This window comes from Cyprinus carpio, chromosome A16 (assembly GCF_018340385.1).
Source record: "Cyprinus carpio isolate SPL01 chromosome A16, ASM1834038v1, whole genome shotgun sequence".
In the NCBI taxonomy this organism is placed as follows: domain Eukaryota; kingdom Metazoa; phylum Chordata; class Actinopteri; order Cypriniformes; family Cyprinidae; genus Cyprinus; species Cyprinus carpio.
In genome coordinates this window covers 2130360-2144957 of record NC_056587.1, presented here as the reverse complement: position 1 = coordinate 2144957, position 14598 = coordinate 2130360, and the positions used below count along the sequence as shown (strand labels likewise).

Below are 14598 nucleotides of genomic sequence, written 5' to 3'. Positions count from 1 at the left end.
TCGGCATTATTACTCACATAATCACATGAAATGAATCATTCTAATATGATCTAATCTTATAATATAATATGATTTGGTGCTCAAGAAACATGATTATCATGTGCTGCTTAATATTTTGTGGAAACTGTGATAGTTTATTTTATAGGATTCTTCAATGATACAAAAACAGCATTTATTTGAAATATAAATCCTTTGTAATTATACATGTCTTAATTTTCACTTTCGATCAGTTTAATTTAATTTTTTTCCAAAAAAAAAAAAAAAAAAAAACCCTCTCTCGTCCCAAAATTTGGACCAATAGCATTATATCAAGTCAATATTTATTACATCTGCACAAACAAATTCACTAAAAATTTCCAAATGCTGCATATGAGAGAGTGGACAGTTTAGGAGAGTATGTTTGGTTTTTGCTCATTAGAGAGGATAAAGCAGTACTCTGCTCACTTAACTGTAAAACTGCATGTGAAATATACTGTGACAAAAAACAGCAATCTAGACTTTTGTCACACTACATTGGTAAAGTTTGGAAAGAGTAGTTGGTAACTGTAAAAGCTACAGTGTTTGATACTAAGAGCATCAAACAAAAATCTCTTTCTCTTCTCTTTTAAAAATACATTCCACAGATTCAATAACACACACCCTATGATCTTTGGGAATTGTCATTTTTGTGTGCAATATGCATCATGTGGGCCACACTGGGCAGCACATCAACGGCTGAGACTACAGTTTAATAGGCTTATTCACAAATGGCCATATTCAGAAATTTAAACAAAATTGAAATGAGACACAGTAAGGAGGATAGAGGCCAATAAAGAATATGAGACAGAGAGACTGTCCTCCCAATTACAGAGAAAACATTTTAACATCACTAAAACATATGAAAATCAGCAAATACCATATCTAGATAAAAATAAAGAACGTTTCCTGTCACAACAAGACATCTTGCTATGTGGCATATACATGCCGCCACCAGAGCCCCCCTGCGCAGTGAATATATGTTTCATACACTGGGAAAAGAGACATGCCATTTCCAGTCTCAGGGAAATGTGCTTGTTTGAGGGGATGTGAATGCATATATGGGATTGTGGCTTGACTTCACGGACACACAGGGAAGTAACTACATTAATAAGAAGATGTCCTGTATAGATAACAACATTTTGCCTTTCCAGAGAAATAACCATGACCATATACCGTCAATAAGAATGGGAAATTCTGTCAGTACTTGTCAGCTGTCATATTCACACACATCCAGGTGAATACAGTATTTATAACAGAGATCCCTTATTTCTCAGAGCATTTATTGTTAAAAAAATTGTTAAAATTACTATATACTATATTTAATGTATATATCAAAAGGACAAACTAACATTAGCAAATAGTTCAGTAAACTGTACTATACATTACCAACAGAAATTGCATAATTCTCTGGATACATATACTCACATTCAAGGTGTTAGTCTATCTGTGAAAAATATTAATTAAATATTTAAAGGATCATCAAAAGTAGACAGACAGACAGACAGACAAATATAATTTTGCATACTTCTATATTATATTTATATATTTACCATATTAAAGCCTCCTGTGTATAGCGCTCTAACACGATGTACTGTATGTGCTTAGAGCGACCATGCATGGTCCTCTCCGATATGGTGACCCAGATAGCACACAAAATTATGGCAAAATTATACTCCAATATATAATTTCATGATGATAAAGTTCCCAGGATTCTGCAATGTCTTTTTTAAAATCATATTTTAAAGTAGGCCTCTGCATTGTTTCAAAGACAGCTCTAGTTCTCAACTGAACGTGCAGGAAAAGCATTACTTCTAATTTGTAAAATCAACATTTTCTATAATAATTTGTGCATTTTGAAAATGTTTATTAAAGGTGCAAAAAGTCACAAACAACCATATGAAAAGTCAATATTTTACTTCTTCTGGTAGGATTTTGTATGTACAGTTCTAATTTCAATTTTGTTTTTCAACATAGCATTTAAAAATACAACAATCGTTTTTTTTCGCCATGGTTAAAAAACGAAAAAAATGAATGGACACGTAACAGGGAGAAACCTACAGCCTTATTAAATCAATGCACACTGAAAGTGAATGCGGAATAAAAAATAGCAGCAAAAGAACAAAACACCTTTCTCAGGACAGTGAAATGAATGTTGCAGCTTAATATGATGTGATTTAAATTTTTTCTTTCTCTTTGGAGTGTTACAAGGTCTTGGTGCATAAAGAAGATCTGTGAAGTTGCAAAGATTAAAGTCTCAAATCCAAAGATATATTCTTTATAAAATTTATGAGTCAACCACTCCAACCTTTCACACCCTCACATGTCTACGTCATGATGTGGGAAGATTTGATAACGCCACCCAAATGTTCACGCAAAGAAAGAAGGCATAACTTTTATTCTCGCTGTTTCCGCCGACCGCCATGTTGTGGAGACGCTGTGTGTTTTGTTGTTTTTGTAGTGGTTTGGTTCGACATGCAGCAGCACCGTCTCAGTCTCTGTCCGGCACGAGAGAAATAATTATAATGCTTTAGGTGAGGTACAATTCATATTTCTTTATTAAATAACTTATAAAGTAATTCGAAAAAGTTTCTATGAAACAATTTCACAAACAGCGTGAGTGAATCAGTAAGCGCTCTCTTTCTCTCAAAATGCAAATGGCTTCAAATCACATTGCGTCTGCACTATAAGTAAGCTGCACGCTGCACAGTTGACACAGGAAATTTTCACTTGCACTATCAAGGCAGTGTCGCATCATCAATAAAGATTATAAATTGCATTTTTTCTTTTTAATTCTTGCCAGTGTTTAAACCATTCAACGCTCGTGCGCTTTCCTAAAGGCCGTGCAATCTCCTGGAGACAGTCGCAGAGCACACACACAATGCCAGGTTCACATTACTTTGTTTGCAGTGCGTAAGTGGTGCATATTTTTTCCATGCTCATGTTAACGGATTAAAGCATTCACACTGCACACACCGTTGCGTTTAGTAGCGGTGCGTCTGCAGCAGTGCAGAGATTGTTTCCGCACTGAGTCTATTTTTGCTGCACTGCACACACTGAATTAAAGTAACAGCACATTGTTTGCAGTAAATATGAACATGCAGACACAAAAATGTAGTAATTACACCATAAATGCATATAATTAAATCTACTGTGTTTCACAGTCAACATGGTTTATGGATTTTTGGCTAGGTTTAAAGGAAAAGAGCACTTTTAGATAAACAAGGCAACAATTTTAAAGTTCTTAAAGTTCTTAATTAAAGTTCTTTATGAACCACAGGACTGCTTGTAATAAAGATTTAAAGGCAAAAGAAAAGCCAGTAGAGCTGACTGTTAGGGTGATTATTTTGTGTATTTGGTGTAATGAAATGTGTTTATGTGATTTAAGGTTCAAAAAAACACATCATTTTCCACATACTGTACATTATTGTTTCTCCTCTATGCCCCACCTTCTGAAATGTGCTGATTTTTACAAAGCTCATCGATCTGAAAAGCGAGGTGTGCTCTGATTGGCCAGCTATCCAGCACGTTGTGATTGGCTAAATATCTCAAGCTGTCATGCCCTGTGCAACGACAAAAACATTAAAACCCATTATAAATGAGGCATTTGTTGCATCCAGTGGGGACATAATTAGGGATTATAATGACTTATACTGTATTTTTACGTGATGCGTTGTATTGCGCCACATAAACATAAAACCATGTCTGCATTTGTGATCGGAGAAACGTCAAACAACAAGTGCTACTCTACACTGCTCAAAATTAGCATTTGAATCATCAGTGGCAAATCCTTTACATATGTAAACGTACTTACAGATTGTGAGTGAGAACAGACAGCATTGTAGTCTACTCTCCTCTCCCAGGATCTTTACAACATGGTGGCGGGCGGTGGCAGCAACAATAAAGTTACGCCTTCTTTCTTTACGTGAACATTTGGGCGGCGTTATGCAAATCTTCCCACATCGTGATGTAGACATGTGGGGGCGTGTTTGAATAGCCGTTTTAGGAGGCCATGGACGATTATAAAGAATATCTCTTTGGGTTTGAGACTTAAGTCTTTGCAACTTTAGGAATCTTATCTATTCACGAACAGCTTTTAACAGTCCAAAGAGAAAGGAAAACTTGAAATTGCACCATTTGACCCCTTTAATTTAGAATGTTTGTGTTAACGTAAGAAAAGTAGTTTAAATTTTTTGCTTTAGCAACAATAAATTAATCTAGAAGTAAATGCAAAAGTAAAAAGCATTGAATAATTGAGTAAATTTATTTTACTGTACTGTGTAAAAATAAAAGAATCACAATGTTGAAAATGCATTTTAAGTAACAGTCAAATCAAAATAATAGATAAAAGTTGTGTTTGTGGTAAACAGCCACAGATCAGGAGCATTCTGCAGTGTGAAAGCACAGTACATGCTGCTTCTGTACCACACATGGACTGCATACACACTGCAAACAGAGTATGTGCGAACCTCACATAGCTCACAAAATCAGGTTTGTGATGTGTAAGCTATTGTGCAACTATTACAAGATTGTAAAAACAAAAATACTGTGCATTATCAAACATTTAGGTGAGATAAATATATATTAAGAGAGGATTTTTTTTTTTTTTTAAATGAAATTCAGGCCCTAAATAAATGTCAAAAAAAAAAAAAAAAAAAAAAAAAAAAATCTTGATTGGATCATAACTATAAATAATTTTACATGATAAAAAGAAGGCTTTAAAAAGGTTGGTATTGGTAATCGGATCAGCTGATACTGTTTTCTGTGATCGGCCTCAAAAATCCTGATTGGAGCACCCCTACTTCTTATCCAACTTTGTCCAATCAAATGTCCCGTCCCCTACACTATAAATAGAAGAACAAAATATAGCTGAAATAGGACAATTCAATTTACAGAATTAGTATTTTTTGTATGCTGAATGGCACTCAGTGCATTATATGGGGAATAAGGAATGATTCTGACAGTGTAAATATGCTTTCCATTAGGTCGAAAGAAGACTGGTTCCACATTGTATTGTGTACGGGAACCGCTGCTGCGCGCACAGTTTGCTCCGGTCCAGAGACAAGATATCACAGAGTGGATCATTTGTGCGAGTCACACATACCACAAAATGCATCAGACCCATTTGAATTCTACACAGAATGCTATATTTTATAGCTATTTGGATCAGATTAGGAGAAGAAGAGATAACACCAGTGCCCCTGCACCAACATAAATTACACAATTTTCAAACGACACATCCTCAGCATCATTATAATCACTGTTTTGCTTTAGTAACAGTTTTATATTGAATCTAAAGGCCTAATCTATTAGACTGTGGCTGTCATAATCTGTCAAATGCTGCTTTACCGAGCTCAAAGGCTCTGGCCCAAGCTGTGACACAAACAAAAAGCTATTGGCTATTTAAAAGGGGGCGGGGCTGCTTGATATGTCCCGCCCCGAGTTCCTGTTTCAGTTGAAATTACGTCACCACACAGCATAACGCTGCGTGTTTCAAGGCACTTCAATGGACCTTTAACTCTAGAACGCATAAAGGGTTCAAACTGACCTGGCATCCTGTGATTTTTAGTAGAGTAGATAGTAGAGTAGCCGTGAATGACAATGAAATGACACAACTCACTCTATATCTCACATGACAATGCCAGCATGGCGGCAGATGAGCTATAGTACATTAAATTGCATTCATAATACACATGCTTGATAATACTTTATTCATACTATACACATGAATACTTGTGTAGAGTAAAATATACTTTACAGCAGTTTGAGTGTCTTTAGAAAAATAACTTATTTATTTTAAAATTCTAGATTTTGTATATAAATAGTGTGTAAATATATTCTATGAAGTGCACTAGAAGTGTGGAATGTTGGACACAAACTATCCTTCTAAGGGGGGGCGTTTACACAACCAAAAATGGCAAACTTTTTTATGTGTTTTGGTTGTACATTTACACAACACCAGTGTTTTGGGGGCATGAAAATGCAAACTTTTAAAAGCGGGTTTCAAAGTGCACGTTCTTGAAAACAATATGGCTATAATCTCCATATAACAGGAAAGTGGATCTGTAGGGCCAGAGTTGCCCAGCAGTATTTTTACTGTATACTGTCCACTATTTACTCTATTCTATTGGACTAGAAAGCAGAGTACACAGTGCATAGTATACAGTAAATACACACAGATGGTACATCGTTTAAGACACAACTAGAAAAGTGTTGTCCACACTATAACCAGACAGAGGATTAACATAATACACAGATCGGGGAAAACACTCTTTCACTAGATTATTATTAATTATACATAAACTCTATATATTCTATCTATTTCTATTTTTATTTACATTAGGTCAATTGTTTTGCACAAAGTTTGTCTTTGCAATATTTTCTAAGTATCAACAAATCAGCAAATACTTTGACTATACAAAATGTACAATCATTTGTACATTTGGCAGTATATCAAAACTGAAATAGAGAGAATGTTACCTGCAAGGCCAGTCGGACTACAGACGAAAGGTTTTTGAGCAGGCAGTGGATGATGTCCAGCAGACACAGGAGCAGAGAAGAGCAGCTCTTCAGCCCTGAGTGCATTTCTCTCACCAGATACACACCAGTGACTTCCACAAAGACATTACACACCAACTCAATCACACCTGAGAAGAGAGGTAGACACAAACAAAATCATTCTTCTATACATCCATCGGCTCTGACTGTCCATCTGATGGACACAAACACAATACATCTAACGTAAGATATAATTAAAATAAAAATAAAAAAGTTTATTGAGCACCAAATCAGCATATTAGAATGATTTATGAAGGATCATGTTACACTGAAGTAGTGTATATTTAATAAAACCATTTTCAATTTTTCAATAGTTTTGTAATATGTTGCACAACTAAAGTGTTACTCAATATCCATATAGCTGCGATGGTTGGTTTCATTGTTTTCAAGTTTTCATTTCATTAAAACATTCTGCTTCAATCCAAAGCCACATGATTTAGGTCCAAATGCAGTCTAACATAAACTACAGTGTTATACACTTGCAAAGAGCAGAAGTAAAGAGATAAACTGAAGTCTTCTCATTTAAACCTTTAACGGTTACTTAAATTCAATGATGACAAAAAAGGAAATGGAACATAATTTTTACTTAACTCCACTATACTATACTGGGTAAAAGTTCTTTTAAAATTAATTCAGGGGAGCAGCATGAATAGTAGACCTTGGGCTTCTACGTTAAATGCACTGTACAATACAAATACATAGTGCAAAGCACAAAATAGTACTTGCTCCTTTATAGTATTATGAACATTCTTTTACAATATAAGTCTGAAATGCAAAACATAAAAAAGTCATTTCTTTTCTTCAAGTATTTCCCATTGAAAACAGGAAGCCAGGGTGGAAGGGCTTGTGCCTTTTTAAAACATAACTAGTTTACATCACAATGAAGCCATACTTCACAGCCACAGATATAAAAAAAAAAGTTTACCTGATTTTCCTTATTAGATTTTATATGAAACTGTAACATTTCTGTCATAATAACCATTTACATTTTAATAAAGATAATGTGTAGTTTGAACATCTTTTAATTTATGTTGGTGCATGTGGTATTTATAATTTAGGGAGGAGGTAACATTCTTGCTCTAGAAAACATCTGACTGAACAAAATTTCTCCACTTCATTGAGAGTTTTTTAGTTCGTATTTCTGGACAAGAGCATCTATACCTTGTAAAATAATACATAATACAAAAAAAATAAAAAAAAATTAATCACAAAACATTATAAAAAATAAAATTATGTGTAATGTGCTTACCTTTTCTCTTAAGATCAGACAAAACAAGAAAAATTCAAATTCTTGAAAAGGATCATTTTAAATAATTTCTTAAGAAAGATTTAATGGATTTATTGGGTTATTTCAAATTAACTGTTATGATTAAGCATTACAACATACTAGCTACATAGTAGGACTATAACTAAGGACTTATACAAGTTTTCTGAAGTGACAACAATGATTGATAATGTTAACAATTATATGTTATGATTATGTGTGACACTACTTCCCTGAATTCAAAATTCAGTAACAACAAAAAATGAATCAGATAGGGAGCTTGTTTTTAATTTTAGCCTTTAAATACATCATCATCTTTGGTAGCATTTGGCACGAATGTGCTCATAAACAGGACGAATTTTCTGTAGCAGCATGCAAAAATAGTGTGTGCACTTATCAAGATTATTAACAATGCACAGATAGCGATATCGGTATCAGGCCTGAAACTGCACTCCTACTCATGGACTGATATCAAAAGTGTGAACAGTGCTGCACCCAGACAAAGAAACAATGGAGAAAGAAATGAAGTTGTTAGATATAAAGAATGTCTAAGAAGTACATGAATGTAATTAATGTTAAATATTCAATATTATATCAGCCTGTATAGCCTATGTGTGCGAGCTGATAAGCAAAGCACGCTGAGTTGTAGTACGGTCAAATATGTCAAAAGCAAGTAAGTAAAACAATGCACAAGTTACTAATGTTACTTCATGGTACATACAGCCAAGTATGGTGACCCAGACTCAGAATTCGTGCTCTGCATTTAACCCATCCAAAGTGTACACACACAGCAGTGAACACACACACCATGAACACACCATATATATATATATATATATATATATATATACACACACACACACACAGGTGCATCTCAATAAATTAGAATGTCATGGAAAAGTTAATTTATTACAGTAATTCAACTCAAATTGTCAAACTCGTGTATTAAATAAATTCAATGCACACAGACTGAAGTAGTTTAAGTCTTTGGTTCTTTTAATTGTGATGATTTTGGCTCGCATTTAACAAAAACCCAATCTCAACAAATTAGAATATGGTGACATGCCAATCACCTAATCAACTCAAAACACATGCAAAGGTTTCCTTAGCCTTCAAAATGGTCTCTCAGTTTGGTTCACTAGGCTACACAATCATGGGGAAGACCGCTGATCTGACAGTTGTCCAGAAGACAATCATTGACACCTTCACAAGGAGGGTAAGCCACAAACATTCACTGCCAAAGAAGACTGTTCACAGAGTGCTGTATCCAAGCATGTTAACAGAAAGTTGAGTGGAAGGAAAACGTGTGGAAGAAAAAGATGCACAACCAACCGAGAGAACCGCAGCCTTATAAGGATTTTCAAGCAAAATCTATTCAAGAATTTGAGTGAACTTCACAAGGAATGGACTGAGGCTGGGGTCAAGGCATAAAGAGCCACCACACACAGACGTGTGAAGGAATTTGGCTACAGTTGTCGTATTCCTTTTGTTAAGCCACTCCTGAACCACAGACAACATCAGAGGTGTCTTACCTGGGCTAAGGAGAAGAAGAACTGGACTGTTGCCCAGTGGTCAAAAGTCCTCTTTTCAGATGAGAGTAAGTTTTGTATTTCATTTGGAAACCAAGGTCCTAGAGTCTGGTGGAAGGGTGGAGAAGCTCATAGCCCAAGTTGCTTGAAGTCCAGTGTTAAGTTTCCACATTCTGTGATAATTTGGGGTGCAATGTCATCTGCTGGTGTTGGTCCACTGTGTTTTTTGAAAACCAAAGTCACTGCACCCGTTTACCAAGAAATTTTGGAGCTCTTCATGCTTCCTTCTGCTGACCAGCTTTTTGAAGATGCTGATTTCATTTTCCAGCAGGATTTGGCACCTGCCCACACTGCCAAAAGCACCAAAAGTTGGTTAAATGGTGGTGTTGGTGTGCTTGACTGGCCAGCAAACTCACCAGACCTGAACCCCATAGAGAATCTATGGGGTATTGTCAAGAGGAAAATGAGAAACGAGACCAAAAAATGCAGATGAGCTGAAGGCCACTGTCAAAGTTCCTGGGCTTCCATACCACCGCAGCAGTGCCACAAACTGATCACCTCCATGCCACGCCAAATTAAGGCACTAATTAAAGCAAAAGGAGCCCCTACCAAGTATTGAGTACATGTACAGTAAATGAACATACTTTCCAGAAGGCCAACAATTCACTAAAAATGTTTTTTTTTTTTTTTTTTGTGTTTGTTTTTTTTTCATTGGTCTTATGAAGTATTCTAATTTGTTGAGATTGGGGTTTTTTGTTAAATGTGAGCCAAAATCATCACAATTACAAGAACCAAAGACTTAAACTGCTTCAGTCTGTGTGCATTGAATTTATTTAATACACGAGTTTCACAATTTGAATTGAATTACTGAAATAAATGAACTTTTCCATGACATTCTAATTTATTGAGATGCACCTGTATATGTATATATGTATACACACACAAACACACACACACACACACACACACACACACACACACACACACACACACACACACACACACACACACACACACACACACACACACACACACAATTACATTTATTATTATTTATTTATTTTTGGTTGGTTGGTTTCGGTACCCAATATTTGTAAAAAATTACAAATGCAATGAAAATATAGGTATCTGTATTGGCAACTATCAGAAATAAAAGTATTAGTATCATACTCATTTTGGAAAAAGTGGTATTGATGCATCCCTAATGACCTGATTCTGCAGTACAATTATAAAAAAAAAAAAAAAAAAATTCCTTGAAGTGTTCTTTGCTGAGTTTATCAGTGTGTTTTCAGCAAGAACCACCATTTGTTCAATCAGATAAAAACTGTTATTTCCTTCTTAAGAAAGAGAAAAAAATTATGTTCTTCATATATTTAAGAGCTTCTTGAAATTTTTTTTGCAAGAACTGCACTTAGCTAGCTAGGATAGCTAGGATTCGATATTTGATATCATCACATGCCTACTGAACACACCTTTTATCAGGTGATCAATACATTCAAACACAAAGACATACTGCTCTATAAAGAACAAAGCACAACACTCAACACTAAATGCAATTCTATCAATACTATCAATAATTGACTGCATTGCTGCACCCTGGGGACTATAAACTCAACACAAACAACACTAAAAGGTGAAGTGCCCACTTGGAACACAGACCATTTCCAGTTCCAGTGTATTGGGAAGGCCTGAGAAAGCAAGTGTGTGTGTGTGTGTGTGTTGAGTCTTCCAGTCCCAGCAGTAATAATCAGGAGGAGTTGAGTAAGACCTGAGGCTATCACGCTGTTTATCTGAGATTAGCACTGCAGTTATCTGAGGTGAAGGACCCACGCATGTAATTCGCTGCTTGACAAATTATGCAAGATGAATACAACGGCAATGCCATCAACAATACAAATCCACTGCTGAACGAAGAAAACACATCCAAGGCTGTCACCTTTAATACAGGGGAATTACAGATAAAACTGGAACTGGAGCCTGGAACGTTCACAATTTAGGTGAATTATCATAAATGCACACGGTGCAAAAATTACTTCTGAAATTTGTATGTAAATATATTGAACTGAAACGCATACGCAGGTCTTAAAAGAGCTGCCTCAAACACAGAGAGCCTCTCGCCATATACTGAATATTAATGCTTACAGCTACACAGTTACATTTATATAACTTACTTTCTTTTGGTACCAAATTTATTGCTATTACTTCCAGTAAAATGAGTCATGCAAATATGACTCTAGGATATGGATGTTTTTCCACCTCCACGAGCAAAGCAAAAACAAACAAGTCAGCAGTTCACATTTTAAGAGAAAATTCCTCTTTAATGTCTTATTCTGCATGACCACATTCTAGATCCCTTAACCGTACCCAATACCTTAAAGGGATACTCCACCCCAAAATGAAATTTTTGTCATTAAACCCTTACCCCCATGTCGTTCCAAACCCGTAAAAGCTCTATTCGTCTTTGGAACACAATTTAAGATATTTTGGATGAAAACCGGGAGGCCTGTGACTGTCCCATAGACTGCCAAGTAAATAACAGTGTCAAGGTCCATAGAAGATATGAAAGTCATCGTCAGAAAACTCCATCTGCCATCAGATGTGCAATCTGGGTTATATGAAGCGACAGTAATACTTTTTGTAAGCGTAGAAAACAAAAATAATGACTTTTTCCAATAATTCCTTTGTCCTTTGTCAAATAAAATGCTGTTTTATTTCAAATCAAAGCTAAATACATGTAGAAACAGCGCATCTTTGTGGCTCGGATGACACAAAAGAGCATACACAGCATACGGTGATATGGAGAGACACAGAGGAGACCGTTGACAAAGGAATTATTGAATAAAGTCGCTATTTTTGTTTTCTTCACTTACAAAAACTGTTCCCGCCGCTTCATATAACCCAGATTGCACATCTGATGGTGGATGGAGTATTCTGACAACGACTTTCAGACTTTCATACCTTTTATGGACCTTGACACTGCTATTTACTATTTACTGTCCCATTCTATGGGACAGTCTCAAGCCTCCAGGTTTTCATCCAAAATATCTTAAATTGTGTTCCAAAGACAAATGAAGCTTTTACGGGTTTGGAACGACATGAGGGTAAGTGATTAATGACAAAATTTTCATTAAAGTATCCCTTTAACATTCCTACTACAACAACTACCTTACTTACTATGAATAAGCAGCAAATTAGGAGTTTATTGAAGAAAACTCTTCCTAAATGTAAAGTGTTAATGTGTTTTTCATTTTTAGTTCATGCTAACTAATTTTAACCAAACAACCTTATTGTAAAGTGTTACCTGAAACATTACACTACATTTAATTGAAGAACATGTTAGCAATTGTTCGTTTTAACTGAAGGACAAAACTGGACAATTTTCAGCTTTTTGCACTATTTTTGTTTTCTAGGTTTAACAGTCATTGCATAAACATGACAGGATACAATAAAGTATGGTAACACATCGGTCTCTCTTGAGACAGCATTTCCCTATCAATTGAGAAAACACTTCACTTAATTATTTACAACCGCATGACATTTAAAGCTGTGTACAGTAGTTGAGAGATGCATTCATAGATTGTGAGTGTGTGTTTGTTTTTGCTTTGTAAGAGTTTCTGTGTGGCATAAATTGTCTTCCATAGATGCATAGTCTCCAACACAAACACAATCCATTCATACTGTGAGTGCAAGCACCCTCAGAGCTCCTTGATGTAACCATTTTTACCTTGAATGTGCGGTCATCTGCTTTCAGTTATTTTAGCTGCACAAAAAAGGTCTGTTATGCAAACTGGTATCTTTTATCAAATTATTTGAATCTATTATTGTTATCATAAACACACTAGTTTGCAACACGAATAGTTTTACTGTTTACTATTTTGTTGTTCTTCTAGTTATTTACCCATAGCAGCTAATGGATCAGAAGCCTCACACATTCATATGAAATAGCTTCATCACTGATTTAAAAACAAGATTGATCAACACTAAAATAATAATCTCAGATGTTACAATCTTAACAAATAAACATTCTTTATCGCCATTGATGGTTCTGTGAAGAACCTTTAACATCCACGGACCCGTTCTACTGCACAAAAGGTTCTTTATAGTGGAAAAATCTTCTTTAGATTATTAAAATGTTCTTCAGACTAACTGATCACTGAAACATTCTTTCAGGAGAATAAAAATGGTTCACTGTGAAAAACCATAATTGCAACCTTTATTTTTTAAGAGTGTATGCAAACACATGCAAACAACACATTATTTGTGCATTAAATAGCAGTCACAGGATATGTATGTATTTGTGTTATGCACTGTGAGCTTACAAAAACATGTATAATTTTGTTGCGTGCAATGGTAAATGACAGCGTGCATTTGTGGAAACCTTTGATGCTTTAGAACTAGATCAGAAGCCACTGTTATGGTGCCTGTAAAAAAAAAAAAAACACTCTTATCCACCTTATTTTTCACGTTGGAACAGCTTTTTTGTAAATTTGTCAATTCAATATGTCTGGCTTCCGGTGCAATTCACTTCTATTTATTTTTACCTGTACAAAGCTGCTCATTATGCCTTTTAAAACGGCAAACTGGTATTCTTTCTATTTTTTTTTTACCACATTATTTTAATGTATTGTCTTAATTATAACACACTGGTTTGCAGCTCATACAGTTTTACCATTTGATATTCTTCTTGTTATTTCCCTATAACAGCTAATGAAACAGAGGTCATGCAGATTCACAGAAAACAGCTTACTTCCACATTGAAAAATAAGGTGAATAAAATAAAAAATATAATTGGATAGTTGACAAATGCATTTATATATTGTAGATCCTAAAGGGATAGCCCACCCAAAACTGAAAATCTCTGTCATCATTTACTTTCTCATGTCGTTCCAAACCTGTATGTCTTTCTTTCAACTGTGGAACACAAAAGAAGATATTTTAAAGGAATCTTTTAAACTACAGTTTCGGTTCCCATTTATTTCCATTGTATGGACAAAAAAATAAAAAATAAAAATACAACAGAAGTCAAAGGGAACCAAAACTGTTTGCTTATCAACATTCTTCAAAATATCTTCTTTTAATGTTTAGCAGAAGAAAGTAATCACTATTAACTGAAACAGTATAGTATGCTACTTTTTGTAAGTAACTAACTACTTTAAATTAAGACTAACTTGGCAAGCAACAGTTTCAAAGTAGTTTCCGAACACTGAACTATCTTGTTTTCCAGAGCCTCTC

The 14598-nt window shown here is 35.1% G+C and overlaps 1 protein-coding gene across 2 annotated transcripts in view; it reads right to left on the bottom strand.

Moving 5' to 3' along the window:
* Window positions 1-14598, bottom strand: part of ulk4 (unc-51 like kinase 4) — a 187157-nt gene that overhangs the window by 46004 nt on the left and 126555 nt on the right. For both annotated transcript variants that reach the window (XM_042771992.1, XM_042771993.1), the window contains exon 33: window positions 6496-6662. In XM_042771992.1, the coding sequence (XP_042627926.1) occupies window positions 6496-6662 (167 nt within the window). The remainder of the gene's footprint in view (window positions 1-6495; window positions 6663-14598) is intronic.